The 21,849-nt window shown below is 44.0% G+C and overlaps 1 protein-coding gene across 1 annotated transcript in view; it reads left to right on the forward strand.

The window, feature by feature from the left end:
• Positions 1–21,849, forward strand: part of adarb2 (adenosine deaminase RNA specific B2 (inactive)) — a 603,243-nt gene that overhangs the window by 515,752 nt on the left and 65,642 nt on the right. The window contains 2 exon segments of the mRNA XM_067999193.1: positions 581–732; positions 4,104–4,272. Of these exon segments, the coding sequence (XP_067855294.1) occupies positions 581–732; positions 4,104–4,272 (321 nt within the window).

Below are 21,849 nucleotides of genomic sequence, written 5' to 3' on the forward strand. Positions count from 1 at the left end.
TGGCGTCTTTATCATTACAGCTTAACTTAATGGAATGTCCCATTAATACAGTAACTTAGCAACCATCCAGGATTTTCAATGAACTAGGCCTGGACCAACCTTGTTCATGTAATTGAGTTGATTTATTGTGAATTGCTTTATGTAAATAAATTAAAACCTGAAGAAAATACTACAAAATTAATTTTGTTTTTCAAGGAACAAGGGGAAAATGACATTGTGATTACCCATCATCCAATTTGAAAATCAAATTCAGGAAATCCAATCCTTTGCACTTTCCCGATATTTTGGTTTATGCTGCTCTGGAGAAAGGATTTGTGACAATTAAAGGGTTAAATCCCCACAGAATATAGTAATCGGGATACTTGCTTTTAATAATTAGCACACTGCAGATAAATACAGTCACAGCTATTCTGCACATTGTGCAAACAGTGGTATTATTTTTAAACTCTGCAAAGAATATTACACAAATTGTAAGTGAAACAATTTAGATAAACCCCTCTTGCTGAGAACTGTATGCAGTTTGCTCATAGGGAATTCATTAAATTAATGCACTGATCTAATCTCTTTTTGCTTCCAAAAGTAAACAGCCAGATGACTGGGAACGATCAATCTTTGCCCATCAGAAAGATGGAGGCTACAAGCTGAAAGAGAGCGTCCTTTTCCATCTATACATCAGCACACCTCCATGTGGAGACGCACGCCTGAACTCTCACCGAGAAGCAAGGGCTGAATGTAAGTGTAAACATGGTTTATCAGTGCAGGGTATCCACAGTGATTGTGTAATTCAGGAACAAATGCAAGTCATACATAAAACATGCACATTCGAAGTACTGTAGTTGTATATATTCCATTTATGTGTCACCAACCACAGGCTTTTAGAGCAAGCGGTCAGTGTTTTGGCCCTGTATTTGTGCTACTTGGGCAGAAGCCTAAATGCTCGCAAATTTCTGACCTTTTACAATCACCCCACAACACCTTGTGAGTTGTCTCCTGTTCATATGCTGAAACATCTCACCCGCGCAGAGAGGAGCCTCTGTTTAATGTCTCATCCGAAAGACGGCACCTCTGACAGTGCAGCACTCCTTCAATACTTCATTGGGGTGTCAACCTAGAATATGCGCTGAAGTCCCTGGAGTGGGATGTTGTAATGTATCTGATTCAAATATGGGTGGTGATAGTTCATGCTGTGGTGAGGGGTATGCTTTACATGTACCTTGTAGACCATCGGTTTCTCTTTGCTCTATGAAGAGAATAAATAGGACAGAATGAGCTCATGAAAATGCTCATCTAGTTGGGTATGGTATTACCATCATATGCACTATTATGTGCTTATAGACACATTGATGTAATATATGCAAATCACAGATGATATGATTAATATGGTACATACCATTTTATTTCTGCAGCCATCTATATCTGCCACAAAGGCCTTCCACAGCCTCCATCCTGACAAAATCCACTATTCTCTCACTATCTAATCAGTGGAGATGCCGGTGATGGACTGGGGTTGACAATTGTAAACAATTTTACAACACCAAGTTATAGTCCAGCAATTTTATTTTAAATTTCCACATCGTTCACCTGAGGAAGGAGGTAGCCTCCGAAAGCTTGTGAATTTAAAATAAAATTGCTGGACTATAACTTGGTGTTGTAAAATTGTTTACAATTATCTAATCAGTAGTTTCCACTGGTAGAGTCAACCACCTGTTGCACTCTGTGTGAGTTTTGCCTTTAAACATGAGAGCAGTGTACTTTGAGATGAGGTGATTTAGCCCATGGACATTACTCTATACGGTGTATTCTCTGTCCATCATATGTATACTGTAATTTGCATAACCCTGTGACTTTTTACATGTGCTATCTTACTTGCTACACTCTTGCAAACATTTCTCTGTGTGAGTACAGCATTTAGATATATGTATGTATGCTGGAAAATTCCTTCCCAGCTCTGTAAGGAATCAAGCAAGCTCCAGGAGACCATGATGCATCACTAGACATATTTAAACTAGTTCCCGCACACCCCTCCCCCCCCATTCCCATATGTCCCAATTTCCTCAAGAACAAAGGACCATATAGGACAAGGCTCTACCATCTCCATCCATTGGGATCAGTTCCAAAGATCACAGTTTTCCGATCCCATCTTGCTTCTGATACACTTCAATGGTCCTATCATTAAAAAATGTTCCCTGTGACAAGCTGGTCATTATTGGAAAAAAGTGGGCTTTTCAAATTCAGCTGTTTTGCAAATATTTTGTTCCTCTCAGAGCTAGATGACCAACTTTTAGTCGTTTCTCCCAGTTAATTAGTTGCTTGTTTATCATTCTAGGCGCATAAAAATTGGCTGTTTTCTTTTGTTCCCGCTAATGAAATCTCATTCGATGAAATCATAAATTACAAAACCATGTTTCGCATAATTTTGTTTTTTAAGTTGTAAATCATGAAAATGGCATTTAACCCTTTTTTTGCCAAAAATACCCCAATATTACCTCAACAGCTGGTTAATGTTTCTGTGATATAAATGTAACCGCTTTATAGGAAAACAAACGGTTTAAAATTAAATGCAGTTCCATATACCCACCTGGTACTCTACAAACATATAATGGCAGATACATTTAAATAGCAGGAAATACAACATTGCTTACTGCATATTAACAAATAGTGAGTTTGATGACAACATGTTTATACATATTCGAGTGGAAGATGACATTAATCAGCTGGGCTGAATTTCTGTCCATCAATTTTTTTCAGGCGAGATGAGAGGGTTGATGCAGTTAGATAGTTGGTTTGTAATGTTCAAAATGACTTAGTTTGAACACTTTAAACAGACCATCTAACTATACTAAACCGGTCTAAAATGCCCAATAGGTTCCTGTGGGTGAATTACATAGAAACTACAACACAGAAATAGGCTGTTTGGTCCAAATAGTCTTTGTTGATGGTTATCCTCCACACTTGCGGAAGTCTTAATCAGCACTTGGTGTGATCCTCAGACTTACAGATCAGGAAGTTTCCAAGCTAGGTCCGTGGCCTGTATTGAGTTATCTGATCTCAGCCAAGGCAGCACTTGGAGTTCCAAAACTTGCCTCATCACCTCTGGCTAGGGAATGGAAAAGAGAATCAGCCAGGGTTCCTGTTTCTGGTCGCCTGCTGGAAAGTGCATATGTGCATAAGTAGGATAGGGCTTGGCTGTTGTAGCCTGCCGACACTCATCGTCTAGACTCACACATGAGCTCTAGTCATTAGGTCAAGTACCACAAGGCAGTCATGGGAACTATATCCCAGCATAAATCAGTACCTTTGGAAGCCAAGGACAGAAAATTAAGGGAAAAAAACGAAAGGGTTGAGTTAAATAGTTAAATGATCCCTTTGTAAATAGCTGGTCCTCACTAAAGTATTAGAGCCTGAACTTTATAGGCCTGGGAGGGGACTACAGGGACATATGCAGGGCAGGGAAGCAGAACTTGGGGCAGGATCCATTTCCACTGGTCTTCAATGCATTTGTTCTTGCCGTACAAGAAATTTTGACAAGAAACCTTTTCTCACTGCGCCGTCCCTCCATGCTTCCATCAGAATAGAAGTGGGGGCTGCTGCAATGATGTTACCTGCTAAAATTCCCACCCGTTCTACCACCGTTGCCTAACAAGCAAAGTACGCCAGCATGTGCTCCACTGTCAGAGGTGGGGCCCACGACGCTGGCTTCCTAATGGCAATCGATGACAGAACAATCAGTTGTCATTAGGAATCCAGCTGCTGCACAGGATTTTGTTTCTTTTTTAAAGTCTTACAATCTTCAGCCAGAATGGCCTGCCTTCAAGCGACAGAGCAGCAAGGTGTTGCTCCAGTATTCCTGGCACCCTGTCCCCCTTGAAGGATAGAAATGCCCATAGAGTGCTTTAAGTAGTGCGGCCACCCACCTCCTTTGTGCAAACGGCTCCATCTCTAGAATTTGGGACAGTTAAGGGTTAAGGCACCGCTGGGAGCCGGAACAGGCCTTCAGGAACTTCCGGCCCTTAATTTCCATCAGCTCCTTATTATCTGAGATAACCTTTCTTTCCACTAAGTCTTTAATGCATGGATTGAAGGCAGCATTTTCTGTTTTCCAGTGCACAACAGTAGACCATTGAACAGGAAAGTCCAGGGACATCTAAGAACGAAGATTGAATCCGGAGAAGGCACCATTCCAATCCGATCCTGCAACACCATCCAGACGTGGGATGGAGTATTACAAGGAGAGCAGCTGCTCACAATGTCCTGCACTGACAAGATTAACAGGTAAACCAGACACACTTACACACTGAAGGGGAACTGCAGGCTCCAAACAACTGCTGTTTATAACATTGACCTCTCCTTTGATATCTGGTTCATTGCACTAATTCATTTTATCATTTCATCTACACAGCAAAAAAAAGCACACAGTAGATTTGCAGTAAATGTTTTCCACTTACTGAGAGAGGCCGTAAGGTGCACTGTAGAAATTAGGAGCCTTTTATCATCAGGTGATGGTGGCACACATTTTCTGTTGCTGGTTAATATACATTTGGAGGCTATAAAGAGGGCAGTTTTACTTATGGGATTTTAAGTGTGTTGGAGGAGACTGATTTGTGTGCAAATGCACTCCACAGATTAAACGAGCAAAGGACAAATTTAGGACTGATGCCATGAAGTTCTTCACACAAAGGGTGTAATTTTCATCTTCACCGCTTGGGTGGTAGACCGGTGGTGCCGATCGCCCACCCGTTATAGAAACCGCCAGATTTTAATTTCCGTCCTAGCAGTGAAGGTGAAAATCATCCTCAAAGAGTGACAAAGGCATGGGACAGACTTCCCAGCAGAGTAATGAAGGCAGGACCCTTGAAACGTTCAAAAAAACAGCTGGAAGTGATGGGGGGGTGGGGAATCATGGATACTTTCTCCGTGGATAGGCTCAGAGAGCTGAATGGTCTTCTCATCCACACCTATTTTGTGGTCTTGTGAAATTGAAGAGGGAAATCTCCCTTTCGATTTTCTGTTACTCTCACCCTGTTCTCATTCTTCCATAATTACTGTCTGACAATTACCATGTCTTTTGATGAGTGATATTTAGCATTTCTTGCATTTCGACAATGCTTCAACTTGGTTGGCTGGAGAAATGGGTGACCTCTGGTTCCTCGCATATATGTGTTTATTCTACTGCTGACCTTCGATTGTTTTAATATACCGTGGAATCAGCTTGTGCAATTTCTACCCTTCCTTGGTCCTGTTTCTGCTTTTTCGCTACAATCGTGCATTTGAACATTTTAAAGAAAAGAAATCTCTCTGGAGGAAAAATACTTTCTTAAAATAATCTTCAGAAATATTATTAAGGAAAGTGAAAGCTCATGGTCTGTGGCCAGCTGGTACTCTGGTGAATGAAGGTGAGCATCACTCCCATTACTCAGATGTAAGTCACACCTGAGTCCGAGCCAATGCTGAGATTTTGACTTATGTTCAAGGATTCGAATTGGAATTAAGGAGCGGAATGAATGCCAGTTCCTGCTCACCTCGATATCAGCAGGCTGGGGATGGACTGACTGGATTAAATCGTATAGCTAAGTCTTATCTGGCTGGGAGACTGGACCTGGTGGGTTTCCACGCGGACTTGCATAAATAGGACTATCTTCTCTCAGTTAGAAAATATAGCGCCAAAGTTCTGTGGGCCACAATCCCAGCAGTTGTGCTGGGATCGTGACCTCCAGTGCAGGGACAGGAGGAGGGCACTCAATGCTAATGGGCCTGGTGGGAGCCCGCACCACTCAGGATGCTTCTCGAACACCAAACAATCCATTTTAAAAAAAAATCACCTTGCAATCCTTAGGGTTCCCCGCCTGGACCCCTCCTTGTATGACCCATTTCTGACCTTCAGGAGGCTTTTGCATTTCTTCTCACTGAGTGTATCAGCCTCCAACCTAACCATACAAGTCCCTGAGAGGCCTGGATTACCGGAACTCCCAGTGCAGGAAGTACCCATCCTTGGCCCTGCCCCCCTCCCCATCACTGACCTTGTTTGTGATGGGAAGTGGATCCGGGCCACAGGAACTTCCAGGCAAGGTTGGGCCAGGTACCAGGCCATTTTCTGACCTTCCACCTCACTACCTCCAGAGGGCCATTGAATTTCGTCCCTATATTTAATCACTTTATTTCAACAGTGTTTCTGGGAGGAACACGTTACATTGAAAGTGCTTCCCCTCCCCCCCCCCCCAGAGTGATGTTCCATTTCAAAACTTTGAAAACATGCGTTTGCATCTAATTTCAGCCTGAAAAGAGCAGTGTGATATAATGATCCCTTCACAAAGTCAATTGCTGCACTCAATAAGTGCAAAGCATTCACTTTGAAACTTTCTTTCCTAAGTAGATAAAACGATTAAAGTGAATTAGTGCTGGGAACCAGGTATTGAAGGAGTGTCCTGCCTGGAAGCTGAAGTTCCCCTTTAGGATTCCCCATTTCAAACATTAATTTGGGTTTGCTATGTATTAAATTTGCATCGGCATTCCATTTTCTTTGTTTGCTATTATTTTTTTATTATTGGGTTCTCAAGAAAGTACATTCACATCTATACTTCACGAAGCTATTAGGCATTTAGGTGTATTTTCATACAAATAATTTATGGAACCATTGTGGAGTTGGGTATTCCTGCAGTCCAGGAAGCTCAGAGGCTTGGCAGGATGTGTCTTGCTGCCTGTCAAAGGGGTTGGAAGATGTTGGGAGGAAGGTTTTGCGTGATATGATTGATGAATAACAAAAATATTACAAAAGTGGAAAATAACCAATTAAATCGGAGAAAAACACAGAAAAAGAGGGGAATTTGTAACTCTTCCCCTGCTGGGTGGGAAGGGAATGGGTGAAAAGTTACATTGGAGCGGCTCCATTTCCCACTCTGTTCCCGACGGATTCGGATTTTAATGCCGCTGGTTTGGCGACGATGAGGCGCCCAGCCCGGACTCAGACGGGTACCTCATAAATCAATGCAAATCAGGGTCCCATGATGTCAAGCGGACCCTGATCGCATTTTAACCTGGGCCTGAGCAGGGAAGTCGTGATGGTTTCCAGGCCAGCAGCTGTCGGGGTGACGAAGAGGCCATCCAAGGTAAGTTAACAACTTTCCTTTGTGGGGCCAGGAGGAGCAGGAGCCATGAGGAAAGTCACGGCCTTCCCTGCCCGGGGACTCCCACCTTCTCTCCCACGAGACCCTCCTAAAACCACTCTCTCCGCAACTTACCTGCTGGCCAGCGAGCGTTCCTCTGGTGCCTCCGGCCGCCCGAACCTCCCGCCCGGCTGCCACTTCCCGCCCATTTTGGACTGGGCAACTGACCGACGGCATGCAGGTGAGACCCAGGTGTTAAAATACTCCGGGCCTAGAACTCAGGCCCGCGAGTGTGGTTTGCACTCACCCGCATCAAGCCCGCACAAAACCTGCTGGGGGGGGGGGGAGTGCTAAAACCTACTCCAGAGACTTGGACATTTAACCAATGTGGACGGCAGGTTCGATGGACCTGTAGTTACAAAGTGGAAGACAGGCAAATAAAGATTGGACTAAATGTTAAAGTTTCGAATTTTGTTTTCCAATTTTATGTATGCAACTCACTTTCTTCTAAGACTCACTGCAGCGGTCTATTTAGTGACAGTTCCACTCCTGCACCAGCCCACAACACAGAGCTCTCCGGGTGGTTGATTTTAAATTTATTAAACTGATCTGAAACTGGCAGGAGGAGGACTGGAAAGGTAATACTGGGGCTTGAGATACTGTGCAACTACTGATTGCAGCTTCAACTTCAATTCAAATGGCATTGCTTAAATCCAAGCGAATGGTAGGCTGTACCATTACCAGTCAAATCCTTAACACAGTAACGGCTGATTTCCAGATGTATTCTCTTGATAGCTTTTACTCAAATCTGTGCATTTGGCAGTTTAACCCGTTGTCCAGCAAGAAAAAACAATCTTTTTAGATTTGAACAAATTAGAAGCATTTATAGCTGTGGAAGAGTATAACGTAGCCATAATAGTGATGTGGCTTAGATTTGGACAGGACTGAGAACGTAATATTCCTGGTTATAACATTTTCAGGAATGATAAAGAGGAAAAACAGGGGGTGGTTTGAAATATTATTAAAGAATTCTACGACAGCGTTACAACAAAAAGGATGTTATAGAGTCATACAGCACAGAAGGAGGCCATTTGGCCCAATGTGTCTGTGCTGGATCTTTGAAAGAGCTACCAATTAGTCCCACTCTCCTGCTTTTTCCCCATAGCCCTGCAATTTTTTCTTTTCAAGTATTTATCCAATTCCCTTTTGAAAATTACTATTCAATCTGCTTCCACCACCCTTTCGAGCAGTGCATTCTAGATCATGACGACTCACTGCGTTAAAAAAAAATTATCCTCATCTCCCCTTTAGTTCTTTTGCCAATTATCTTAAATCTGTGCCCTCTGGTTATCAACAAACCTCTCCACCTCTCTCTCTTCCTTTAAGACACTGCTTAAAACCTACCTCTTTGACCAAGCTTTTGGTCACCAGTCCCACTATCTCTTTCTTTGGCTTGGTGTCAATTTTTGTCTGATTACACTCTTGTGAGGAGCCTTGGGACATTTTACTACATTAAAGGCACTTTATAAATGCAAGTTGATGTTGTTGCTGACCCTCCTGCCAGTGGAAACAATTTCTCCTTATTTGTTCTATCAAAACACTTCATCATTTTGAACACCTCTGGTAAATCTCCCCTTAATCTTCTCTGCTCTAAGGTGAACAATCCCAGATTTTCTAGTCTCTCCACGTAACTGAAGTCCCACATCCCTGGTACCATTCTAGTAAATCTCCTCTCCACTGCCTAGGAGGTTACATTAAGGCAGAATCCACATGAGGATGGGAAAATGGTGTACATGACAAACCATCAAACAGTGGAGATGAAATAGAGGTGGAGATTTACAGACAGTTCAGAGAGATATGCAAGAACACCACCGCTGAAACCCTGGTGCTACTCGCTCATAAGCCCTGCTCTTGTTGTGCCAAACTGGCTCCCTGTCCCCCAATACATTGATTTTAAAATCTTCATCCTCATCTTTAAATCTTTCCACAGCCTTGCCCCATCATTTCTTTGCAATATCCTCCAACCTTAAGTCTCCTCCTGTACCTTCGGGCTTCCAACTCTGACCTCTGTGCATCCCACCCCTTCCCCTCCCATCCACCATTGGTGGCAGACCATTGTCCCTATTCTCTGGAACTCCATCTCTACATCCCTCTGCCTCTTTACTGCTCTCTCCACATTAAAAAGCCTGCTTAAGATCCATCTTTTTGGTCAGCTCTCCTAATTCTCCCACCACAGTTTGGCAGCTGTTCCTCTTTTCCCTTAATAAAGCACCTAGGAATGTTTATCCATATTAAAGATGCTATATAAATGCAAGTTGTTGTTATTATCTAGTATTACCCCCTGCAATCCTTGTTTCTCTTGGGCCACCTTCTCCTCCTCCTCCTGGTACACGACAATATACCTACGGTGTCAGCCGCGGCTCAGTGGTAGCACTCTTGCCTATGAGTCAGAAGGTCACGGGATTAAGTCCCACTCCAGAGACTTGAGCACAAAATCTAGGCTGACACTTTAGTGCAGTACTGAGGGAGTGCTGCACTGTCAGAGATGTCGCCCTTCAAATGAGACATTAAACTGAGGCTCCATCTGCCCTCTCAGGTGGACGTAAATGATCCCACGGCACTATTTTGAAGAAGAGCAGGGAAGTTCTCCCTGGTGTCCTGACCAATATTTATCCCTCAACCAAAGTCACTAAAACAGGTTATCTGATCATTATAACATTGCTGTTTGTGGGACCTTGCTCTGTGCAAATTGGCTGCTGCGTCTCCTACATTACAACAGTGACTACGTTTCAAGAATACTTCATTGCTAGAAAAACACTTTGGGACATACCGAGGTCGTGAAAGGCGATATATAAATGCAAGTCTTTCCCATAGCCACTACACCCCTGCTTTCTGACAAAAACCTGCTCTGTGTTATTCTCTTCTATTATTGCTGTGGTGGTACTTCAAAATGTTATCATTTTTTCTAATGTCTGGGCTGAACTGTAATAAAATATTTACTTTTCAATTTAACTGTGCAGCTACAGAATTCTGTATGAGTTCCTCATCAATAATCTTTAGTGAAGCCTGAACAAGTAAAAGAGTCTTTTTGTTGCAGGCTTCGCTAATATTCGTCAATCCAATTTGGGAGGGTTATGACTCCTCAGAGTTTTGCTAAACGTGGACAAATAATCCATTAGTGCTTTCTACTCATGTTTATCATTTTAATAAAATTATCGAACAGAGAAAAATACGCCCATATGTGACAGAAACATCACAGTCATTTTATTCTGAGTTCCTAACTAATAAATAGAATATTGAAGAGAACAGTTAGTTGGCTAACAGGAATTGATTGTATTTTTCTTCTGGTTAAAGAAATGGTTGGACTTTCCCATAGATGCATTTAAGGGGAAGCTGGATAAGTGCATGAGGGAGAAAGGAATAGAAGAATATGTTGATAGGGTGAGATGAAGTAAATAGAGTGGGCGGAGGCTGGAATGATGCATAAAGACTGGCATAGACCGGTGGGGCCGAATGGCCTAGTTCTGTGCTGTAATTTCTATGTAATTCTATACCCATCACCCTCTCAAAAAAGGTTTCTTATCTCTCAAATTTACATTTTTCAGTCTTACTTATTTGTGATTTAGCTGGCAGTGATGGAAAAGTGTCAGCCGTAGCTCAGTGGTATCACTCTGGCCTCTGAGTCAGAAGGTTGTGGGTTCAAGTCTCACTCCACAGACTTAATCTAAGCTGATATTTCAGTGCAGTATTGAGGGAGTACTGCACTGCCGTCTTTCGGAAGAAATGTTAAACCAAGGCCCCGTCTGTCCTCTCAGGTGGATGTAAAAGATTCCATGGCACAATCCGAAGAAGAGCAGGGGAGTTCTCCTGGTGTCCTGGCCAACATTTATCCCTCAACCAACATCACTAAAACAGATTATCTGGTCATTTTCTCATTGCTGTTTGTGGGATATTGCTGTGTGCGGGATATTGCTGTGTGCAAATTGGCTGCCACATTTCCCTACACTACAACAATGACTACATTTCAAAAGTATTTCATTGGTTGCAAAGCGGTTTGGGATGTCCTGAGGTTGTAAAAGACGCTATATAAATGCAAGTTCGTTCTTTCTTAATATGTTCAAGTTTTTTTTTAAATGTAAAGTCAGCACAGCCTCAGATGCGTAATCAAATTTATTTTTATGTTTGCTTGCACGTATTTATGTTTCTAATTAATGAATGTGTAAAAGGAGTTGGACATTCCAAACTGTAGGCTGGAGAAGAATCTACCCATGACTACCACTACAATTCGCTGCTTAAATTTATTGCCATTGGTTATTGTGTCTGTCTCGGACTTTTGTTTGTGGACCAGGAAGTGACATGACCAGGCTGAGTTGTGGGGGAGGTGGGATCACAGCTGAGCCTGATCTTGTTCCCCACCCCCTATTCCCCACCCCATCATCCACACACAAAGCATTTTACAGCAGAGGTCACTGTATAGCAATCAGGAGCAGGAGTCCCGGCCGATTCTATCCGGCACAAGCACACTGAGGCTAATTATAGTGACCACACCACTGCCGAAATAAACTAACTCAACACTACTTGAACTCGCGATCTTGCTGATCTTGTAGCTCAGTACCACAGTGGGTGGCGTATCTACTCACTGAACCACAGGGGAGCTTCGATTTTTTTAAGAATATTTGGACAGAAACAATTAGCATTGATGGCATATTCAGGGAAACTAGTTCAGAGGAGTTGCTGAGCCTCAGAACACAAGGGAGCTGAATCGACATAACTTCATTGAAGAGACAAAATTAATGAGTGTGCCTTGCCAGTGTTAATTCCATTCCCTTGATTCCTCGGGTTCAGTAACTCCTCTCAGATTGCTCCCCTGATGTCCTCAGCAGCACTCACTTTTTGCACGCAATCTAAAATCACTGGAAATAGAAACAAACAAATGGAGCATTGGGTATAGTTCTACTTAAACTCATTTTCAAGATTGAAGTATTCTTAAAGAATTATTGGTGAGCATACAGCAAGGCCCAATCTACGAGCCCACACTACTGACAGGGAGCCTCACGGGCTGGCAGCTGGAGCTACCAACTCTGGTTGGATGTATTCCAGGAGGTTTCATCACATGAGCTCCACCCTCCAACTGCCCCTGCGTTCCCCCCATTGGTCGCCCAACATGTCCATTCTCATGGCGTCCCACCTTGCCACGCCACTTGGAAAGCGAACAGACTCTTCATTACCTGATTGGATGATTCTTGACTGTCAGTCAAACTTCAATATTTTTATAACTAATAAACAAGAGAGTTGAAAGAAAATGATTTTTTTTAATACCCCTATGATTTTTCTCCAGGGTTGCTCCCTGCAGATTAGTTCTGGAGATTAATCTTCAATTCCTGGAGAGTTGGCATACCCAACTGGCAGCACATGTCAGAAATTCAGTCATGCACTATCCACAATTTTCCAACTAACTTATTTCATAGAAGAAAGAAAGAACTTGAATTTATAATGCACTTTCAAATCCTCACAACATCCCAAAGTGCTTCACAGCCAATGAACTATTTTCAAGTGTACTCATTGTTGTTATGTAGGCAAATATGACAGCCAATTTGCGCACAGCAATGTCCCTCAAATAATATTGAGATAAACATCCAATTAATCTGATTTGGTTGTGGGATAAATTTTGCCAGGACACCTCCCCCATTCATCTTTGAATTGTGCCATGAGATCCCTTCCATCCACCTGAACAGACAGACTCAGTTTTTTTTTATTCGTTCATGAGATGTGGGCGTCGCTGGCAAGGCCATCATTTATTGCCCATCCCTAATTGCCCTTGAGAAGGTAGTGGTGAGCCATCTTCTTGAACCTCTGCAGTCCATGTGGTGAAGGTTCTCCCACAGTGCTGTTAGGTAGGGAGTTCCAGGATTTTGACCCAGCAACGATGAAGGAACGGCAATATGTTTCCAAGTCGGGATGGTGTGTGACTTGGAGGGGAACGTGCAGGCAGTGTTGTTCCCATATGCCTGCTGCCCTTATCCTTCTAGGTGGTAGAGGTCGCAGGTTTGGGAGGTGCTGTCAAAGAAGCCTTGGCGAGTTGCTGCAGTGCATCCTGTAGACGATACACATTGCAGCCAAGGTGCGCTAGTAGTGAAGGGAGTGAATGTTTAGGGTGTTGGATGGGATGCCAGTCAAGCAGGCTGCCTTGTCCTGGATGGTGTTGAGCTTCTTGAGTGTTGTTAGAGCTGCACTCACCCGGGCAAGCGGAGAGTATTCCATCACACTCCTGACTTGTGCCTTGTAGATGGTGGAAAAGCTTTGGGGAGTCAGGAGGTGAGTCACATGCTGCAGAATACCCAGCCTCTGACCTGCTCTTGTAGCCACAGTATTTATGTGGCTGATTCAGTTAAGTTTCTGGATAATGGTGACCCCCAGGATGTTGATGGTGGGGGATTCGGCGATGGTATGCCGTTGCATGTTAAGTAAAGGTGGTGGAATTCTCTCTTGTTGGAGATGGTCATTGCCTGGCACTTGTCTGGCGCGAATGTTACTTGCCACTTATGAGCCCAAGCCTGGATGTTGTCCAGGTCCTGCTGCATGCAGGCATGGACTGCTTCATTATCTGAGGAGTTGCGAATGGAACTGAGAACTGTGCAATCGTCAGCGAACATCTCCATTTCTGAACTTATGATGGAGGGAAGGTCATTGATGAAGCAGCTGAAGATGTTTAGGCCTAGGACACTGCCCTGAGGAACTCCTGCAGCAATATCCTGGGGCTGAGATGATTGGCCTCCAACAACCACTACAATCTTCCTTTGTGCTACGGATGACTCCAGCCACTGGAGAGTTTTCCCCGATTCCCATTGACTTCAATTGAAGGGCTCCTTGATGCCACACTTGGTCAAATGCTGCCTTGATGTCAAGGGCTGTCACTCTCACCTCACCACTGGAATTCAGCACTTTTGTCCATGTTTGGACCAAGGCTGTAATGAGGTCTGGAGCCAAGTGGTCCTGGCGGAACCCAAACTGAGCATCGGTGAGCAGGTTATTGGTGAGTAAGTGCCGCTTGATAATACTGTCGATGACCCCTACCATCATTTTGCTGATGATTGAGAGTAGACTGATGGGGCGGTAATTGGCCGGATTGGATTTGTCCTGCTTTTTGTGGACAGGACATACCTGGGCAATTTTCCACATTATTGGGTAGATACCAGTGTTGTAGCTGTATTGGAACAGCTTGGCTAGAGGCGCGGCTTGTTCTGGAGCACATGTCTTCAGCACTACAACCGGAATGTTGTCGGGGCCCATAACCTTTGCTGTATCCAGTGCACTCAGCCGTTTCTTGATATCACTTGGAGTGAATCGAGTTGGCTGAAGACTGGCTTCTGTGATGGTGGAGATATCGGGAGGAGGCTGAGATGGATCGTCCACTCGGCACTTCTGGCTGAAGATGGTTGCAACGCTTCAGCCTTGTCTTTTGCACTCACGTGCTGGACTCTGCCATCATTGAGGATGAGCATGTTCGCAGAGCCTCCTCCTCCCGTTAGTTCATTAATTGTCCACCACCATTCATGACTGGATGTGGCAGGACTGCAGAGCTTTGGACTGATCCGTTGGTTGTGGAATCGCTTAGCTCTGTCTATAGCATGTTGCTTCTGCTGTTTAGCATGCATGTAGTTCCTGTGTTGTAGCTTCACCAGGTTGGCATCTCATTTTTAGGTACGCCTGGTGCTGCCCCTAGCATGCACTTCTACACTCCTCATTGAACCAGAGTTGATCCCCTGGCTTGTTGGTAATGGTAGAATGAGGAATATGCCGGGCCATGAGGTTACAGATTGTGCTGGAATACAATTCTGCTGCTGTTGATGGCCCACAGCATCTCATGGATGCCCAGTTTTGAGCTGCTAGATCTGTTCTGAATCTATCCCATTTAGCACGGTGGTAGTGCCACACAACACATTGGATGGTGTCCTCAGTGTGAAGACAGGACTTCGTCTCCACAAGGACTGTGCGGTGGTCACTCCTACCAATACTGTCATGGACAGATGCATCTTTGACAGGAATTGGTGAGGACAAGTAGGTTTTTCCCTTGTGTTGGTTCGCTCACCACCTGCCGCAGGCCCAGTCTGGCATCTATGTCCTTCAGGACTCAGCCAGCTTGGTCAGTAGAGGTGCTACCAAGCCACCCTTGGTGATGGACATTGAAGTCCCCCACCCAGAGTACATTCTGTGCCCTTGGTACCCTCAGTGCTTCCTCCAAGTGGTGCTCAACATGGAGGAAGACTGATTCATCAGCAGGAGGTTTGCTTGCCCATGTTTGATCTGATGCCATGAGATTTCATGGGGTTCAGAGTCAATGTTGAGGACTCCCAGGGCCACTCCCTCCTGACTGTATATCACTGTACTGCCACCTCTGGTCGGTCTGTCCTGCCGATGGGACAGGACATACCCAGGGATGGTGATGGAAGAGTCTGGGACGTTGGCTGAAAGGTATGATTCTGTGAGTATGGCTATGTCAGGCTGTTGCTTGACTAGTCTGTGGGACAGCTCTCCCAATTTTGGTACAAGATGTTAGTGAGGAAGACTTTGCAGGGTCAACTGGGCTTGGTTTGCCTTTGTCGTGTCGCAATGCTGGGTGGTCCATCCGGTTTTATTCTTATTATGACTTTTTGTATCGAGATTGTACAACTGAGTGGCTTGCTAGGCCATTTCAGAGGGCAATTAAGAATCAACCACATTGCTGTGGGTCTGGAGTCACATATAGAATCATAGAATCATAGAAGTTACAACATGGAAACAGGCCCTTCGGCCCAACATGTCCATGTCGCCCAGTTTATACCACTAAGCTAGTCCCAATTGCCTGCACTTGGCCCATATCCCTCGATACCCATCTTCCCCATGTAACTGTCCAAATGCTTTTTAAAAGACAAAATTGTACCCGCCTCTACTACTGCCTCTGGCAGCTCGTTCCAGACACTCACCACCCTTTGAGTGAAAAAATTGCCCCTCTGGATCCTTTTGTATCTCTCCCCTCTCACCTTAAATCTGTGCCCCCTCGTTATAGACTCCCCTACCTTTGGGAAAAGATTTTGACTATCGACCTTATCTATGCCCCTCATTATTTTATAGACTTCTATAAGATCACCCCTTAACCTCCTACTCTCCAGGGAAAAAAGTCCCAGTCTGTCTAACCTCTCCCTGTAAGTCAAACCATCAAGTCCCGGTATCATCCTAGTAAATCTTTTCTGCACTCTTTCTAGTTTAATAATATCCTTTCTATAATAGGGTGACCAGAACTGTACACAGTACTCCAAGTGTGGCCTCACCAATGCCCTGTACAACTTCAACAAGACATCCCAACTCCTGCATTCAATGTTCTGACCAATGAAACCAAGCATGCTGAATGCCTTCTTCACCACCCTATCCACCTGTGACTCCACTTTCAAGGAGCTATGAATCTGTACTCCCAGATCTCTTTGTTCTATAACTCTCCCCAACGCCCTACCATTAACGGAGTAGGTCCTGGCCCGATTCGATCTACCAAAATGCATCACCTCACATTTATCTAAATTAAACTCCATCTGCCATTCATCGGCCCACTGGCCCAATTTATCAAGATCCCGTTGCAATCCTAGATAACCTTCTTCACTGTCCACAATGCCACCAATCTTGGTGTCATCTGCAAACTTACTAACCATGCCTCCTAAATTCTCATCCAAATCATTAATATAAATAACAAATAACAGCGGACCCAGCACCGATCCCTGAGGCACACCGCTGGACACAGGCATCCAGTTTGAAAAACAACCCTCTACAACCACCCTCTGTCTTCTGTTGTCAAGCCAATTTTGTATCCAATTGGCTACCTCACCTTGGATCCCATGAGATTTAACCTTATGTAACAACCTACCATGCGGTACCTTGTCAAATGCTTTGCTGAAGTCCATGTAGACCACGTCTACTGCACAGCCCTCATCTATCTTCTTGGTTACCCCTTCAAAAAACTCAATCAAATTCGTGAGACATGATTTTCCTCTCACAAAACCATGCTGACTGTTCCTAATTAGTCCCTGCCTCTCCAAATGCCTGTAGATCCTGTCCCTCAGAATACCCTCTAACAACTTACCCACTACAGATGTCAGGCTCACTGGTCTGTAGTTCCCAGGCTTTTCCCTGCCGCCCTTCTTAAACAAAGGCACAACATTTGCTACCCTCCAATCTTCAGGCACCTCACCTGTAGCGGTGGATGATTCAAATATCTCTGCTAGGGGACCCGCAATTTCCTCCCTAACCTCCCATAACGTCCTGGGATACATTTCATCAGGTCCCGGAGATTTATCTACCTTGATGCGCGTTAAGACTTCCAGCACCTCCCTCTCTGTAATATCTACACTCCTCAAGACATCACTTTTTATTTCCCCAAGTTCCCTAACATCCATGCCTTTCTCAACCGTAAATACCGATGTGAAATATTAATTCAGGATCTCACCCATCTCTTGTGGTTCCGCACATAGATGACCTTGTTGATCCTTAAGAGGCCCTACTCTCTCCCTAGTTACCCTTTTGCCCTTTATGTATTTGTAGAAGCTCTTTGGATTCACCTTTGCCTGATCTGCCAAAGCAATCTCATATCCCCTTTTTGCCCTCCTGATTTCTCTCTTAACTCTACTCCGGCAATCTCTATACTCTTCAAGGGATCCACTTGATCCCAGCTGCCGATGCATGTCATATGCCTCCTTCTTCTTTTTGACTAGTGCCTCAATCTCCCGAGTCATCCAAGGTTCCCTACTTCTACCAGCCTTGCCCTTCACTTTATAAGGAATGTGCTTACCCTGAACCCTGGTTAACACACTTTTGAAAGCCTCCCACTTACCAGACGTCCCTTTGCCTGCCAACAGACTCTCCCAATCAACTTCTGAAAGTTCCTGTCTAATACCATCAAAATTGGCCTTTCCCCAATTTAGAATTTTAACTTTTGGGCCAGACCTATCCTTCTCCATAGCTATCTTAAAACTAATGGAATTATGATCACTGGTCCCAAAGTGATCCCTCACTAACACTTCTGTCACCTGCCCTTCCTTATTTCCCAAGAGGAGGTCAAGTTTTGCCCCCTCTCTAGTCGGGCCATCCACATACTGAATGAGAAATTCCTCCTGAATACACTCAACAAATTTCTCTCCATCCAAGCCCCTAATGCTATGGCTGTCCCAGTCAATGTTGGGAAAGTTAAAGTCCCCTACTATTACCACCCTATTTTTCTTGCAGCTGTCTGTAATCTCCTTACATATTTGCTCCTCAATTTCCCGTTGACTATTTGGGGGTCTGTAGTACAATCCTATCAAAGTGATCTCTCCCTTCTTATTTTTCAGTTCTACCCATATAGACTCAGTGGGCGAACCCTCGGATATATCCCCTCTCACTACTGCCGTGATGTTCTCCCTAATCAAGAACGCAACTCCCCCTCCTCTCTTACCTCCTGCTCTATCTTTCCTATAGCATCTGTACCCTGGAACATTGAGCTGCCAGTCCTGCCCCTCCCTTAGCCATGTTTCAGTAATAGCTATAACATCCCAGTCCCATGTACCCATCCATGCCCTGAGTTCATCTGCCTTGCCCATCAGACTTCTTGCATTGAAATAAATGCAGTTTAATCTCGACTTCCCTTGGTCTTTGCCCTGCTTTCTCAGACCATCTGTCCGGTCATGTTCTGTACACTCTCCCTTACTGCCTTTTGTTTCTGTCACCACTTTATTTCCCACTGACTTCCTGCATCGGTTCCCATCCCCCTGCCACATTAGTTTAAACCCTCCCCAACAGCACTAGCAAACACTCCCCCTAGGACATTGGTTCCAGTCCTGCCCAGATGCAGACCGTCCAATTTGTACTGGTCCCACCTCCCCCAGAACCGGTTCCAATGGCCCAGGAATTTGAATCCCTCCCTCTTGCACCATCTCTCAAGCCACGTATTCATCTTAGCTATCCTGTCATTCCTACTCTGACTTGCCCGTGGCACTGGTAGCAATCCTGAGATTACTACCTTTGAGGTCCTACTCTTTAGTTTAACTCCTAACTCCCTAAATTCAGCTTGTAGGACCTCATCCTGTTTTTTTACCTATATCGTTGGTGCCTATATGCACCACGACAACTGGCTGTTCACCCTCCCCCTCCAGAATGTCCAGACCGGGTAAGCACGGCAGGTTTCCTTCCCTAAAGGACATTAGTGAATCAGATGAGTTTTTACAACTATCCGGTAGTTTCGTGGCCACCATTACTGATAGTAGTCTTTTTTTTATTCCAGATTTTATTTAATTAATTGAATTTAAATTCCCCAGCTGCCGTGGCGGGATTTGAACTCATAACTCCGGATTATTAGTCCAGGCCTGCTGGATTATTAGTCCAGTAACATAACCACTATGCCACCGCAGCACTCCATCAGTAACTGAATTGAAATGACAGCCTAGATGATGTGCACAAGTTCTGGAGTGGGGCTTGAACCTGCAACCCGTTGATCCAGAGGTGAGAGCGCGACCACTGAGCCAAGGCCGACACTTAAGGGTTCGAAAACCATGGTAACCTGCACCTGAATTTTCAATATGGTATGACCTCCGGCGAGACCTCCCCACAGACTCACAAGATTAGCCCTAATATTTGAAGTGTCACACCCCACAGATTAATCCATTCATCTTCCATTAATAGACCCAGTGTCTTTAGCATTTACTCGTTTCAGAAATAAGTTAGAAATATTCTGGTTAATATTTGCTAAGTATTTCAGTTTTCACTTTTAAACTCTAAAGAAATTAATTATTCCTAAATTTGTCATTTCTCTCATGTTCTCATTTAATTAAGAATCCCAGCTTTTTGCACAGAATTTGGTTGCTCACTGGCCTGCTTCAGTAATTAACACTAGAAAATATGTGCATAAAATTTGCAGATTGTCACACCTCTGTAGCCTGCCCTACACAGTCAGACAAAAGAAAAACTATTTAAAATTCATGTTTGACAGTAATTCAAATCAACTGTAAATAATAGAGTGGATGCCGGCTATTAATATGCCCCATTTTCATCTTAATTTGATTCTCCTAAACTTGGTTAAAGGAGCAGGTAATAAACACATGACACAGACATCACACAAAATAGCAGATAGAATTTCATAGAAAAACTCTTGGAGGGGCCATTCCCAGAAAACACTAAACATGGCTGCTTTATCCAGACACCAGTAATCTTATCTGTCTAACGCAGACTACACAAACTGTCTGGTTTTGTAAGACGACACTGTTCCTGTCTGCTTTATCCAGACAACACTAAACTTGTCTGCTTTATTCAGGCGACATTGGTGCTGTTGCTTTTTCCAGACAACACTTAATCTGTCTGCTTTATTCAGATGACATAGATCCCAAATGCTTTATCCAGACAACACTGTACCTGTGTTCTTTATTCAGAATAGTGAACCTGTCCGCAATCTCCAGACGATGACATAATGAGGAATCCAAATAGTAAACGGGTAGCAAGAGGAGGGTAGGACCGATTAGGGACCAAAAAGGAGATCTACACATGGAGGCAGAGAGCACGGCTGAGGTACTAAATGAGTACTTTGCATTTGTCTATACTAAAGAAGAAGATGCTGCCAAAGTCACAGTAAAAGAGGAGATAGTTGAGACACTTGATGGGCTAAAAATTGATGAAAAGGGGGTACTGGAAAGGCTGGCTGTACTTAAAGTAGATAAGTCACCCGGTCTGGATGGGATACATCCTAGGTTGCTGAGGGAAGTAAAGGTGGAAATTACAGAGGTGCTGCCCATAAACTTCCAATCCTCCTTAGATATGGGGGTGGTGCCAGAGGACTGGAGAATTGCTCAAAAAAGGGTGTAAGGATAAACCTGGCAACTACAAGCCAGTCAGTTTAACATTGGTGGTGGGGAAGCTCTTAGAAAGAATAATCCGGGACAGAATTAATAGTGTCTTGGATAAGTGTGGATTAATAATGGAAAGCCAGCATGGATTTGTTAAAGGCAAATCGTGTTTAATTAACACGATTGAGTTTTTTGATGAAGTAACAGAGAGGGCTGAAGAGGGCAATGTGGTTGATGTTGTGTATATGGACTTTCAAAAGGCGTTTGATAAAGTGCCACATAATAGGCTTGTCAGCAAAATTCAAGCCCATGGAATAAAAGGGACAGTGGCAGCATGGATACTAAATTGGCTAAGTGACAGGAAACAGAGAGTAGTGGTGAACAATTGTTTCTCGGACTGGAGGAAGGTATACAGTGGTGTTCACCAGGGGTCGGTACTAGGACCCTGCTTTTTTTGATATATATTAATGACTTGGGTGTACAGGGCACAATTTCCAAATTTGCAGATGACACAAAACTTGGAAGTGTAGTAAACAGTGGGGAGGATAGTAATAGACTTCAAGAGGACATAGACAGGCTGATGGAATGGACATATGGCAGATGAAATTTAACACAGAGAAGTGTGAAGTGATATATTTTGGTAGGAAGAATGAGGAGAGGCAATATAAACTAAAGGGTACAATTTTAAAGGGGGTGCAGGAATAGAGAGACCTGGGGGTAGATGTGCACAAATCGCTGAAGGTGGCAGGACAGGTTGAGAAAGTGGTTAAAAAATCATATGGGATCCTGGGCTTTATAAATAGAGACATAGAGTACAAGGAAGTTATGTTGAACCTTTATAAAATACTGGTTCGTCCACAACTGGAGTATTGTCTTCAATTCTGGGCACCGCATTTTAGGAAGAACGTGAAGGCCTT

This window comes from Heptranchias perlo, chromosome 2, assembly GCF_035084215.1.
Source record: "Heptranchias perlo isolate sHepPer1 chromosome 2, sHepPer1.hap1, whole genome shotgun sequence".
In the NCBI taxonomy this organism is placed as follows: Eukaryota; Metazoa; Chordata; class Chondrichthyes; order Hexanchiformes; family Hexanchidae; genus Heptranchias; species Heptranchias perlo.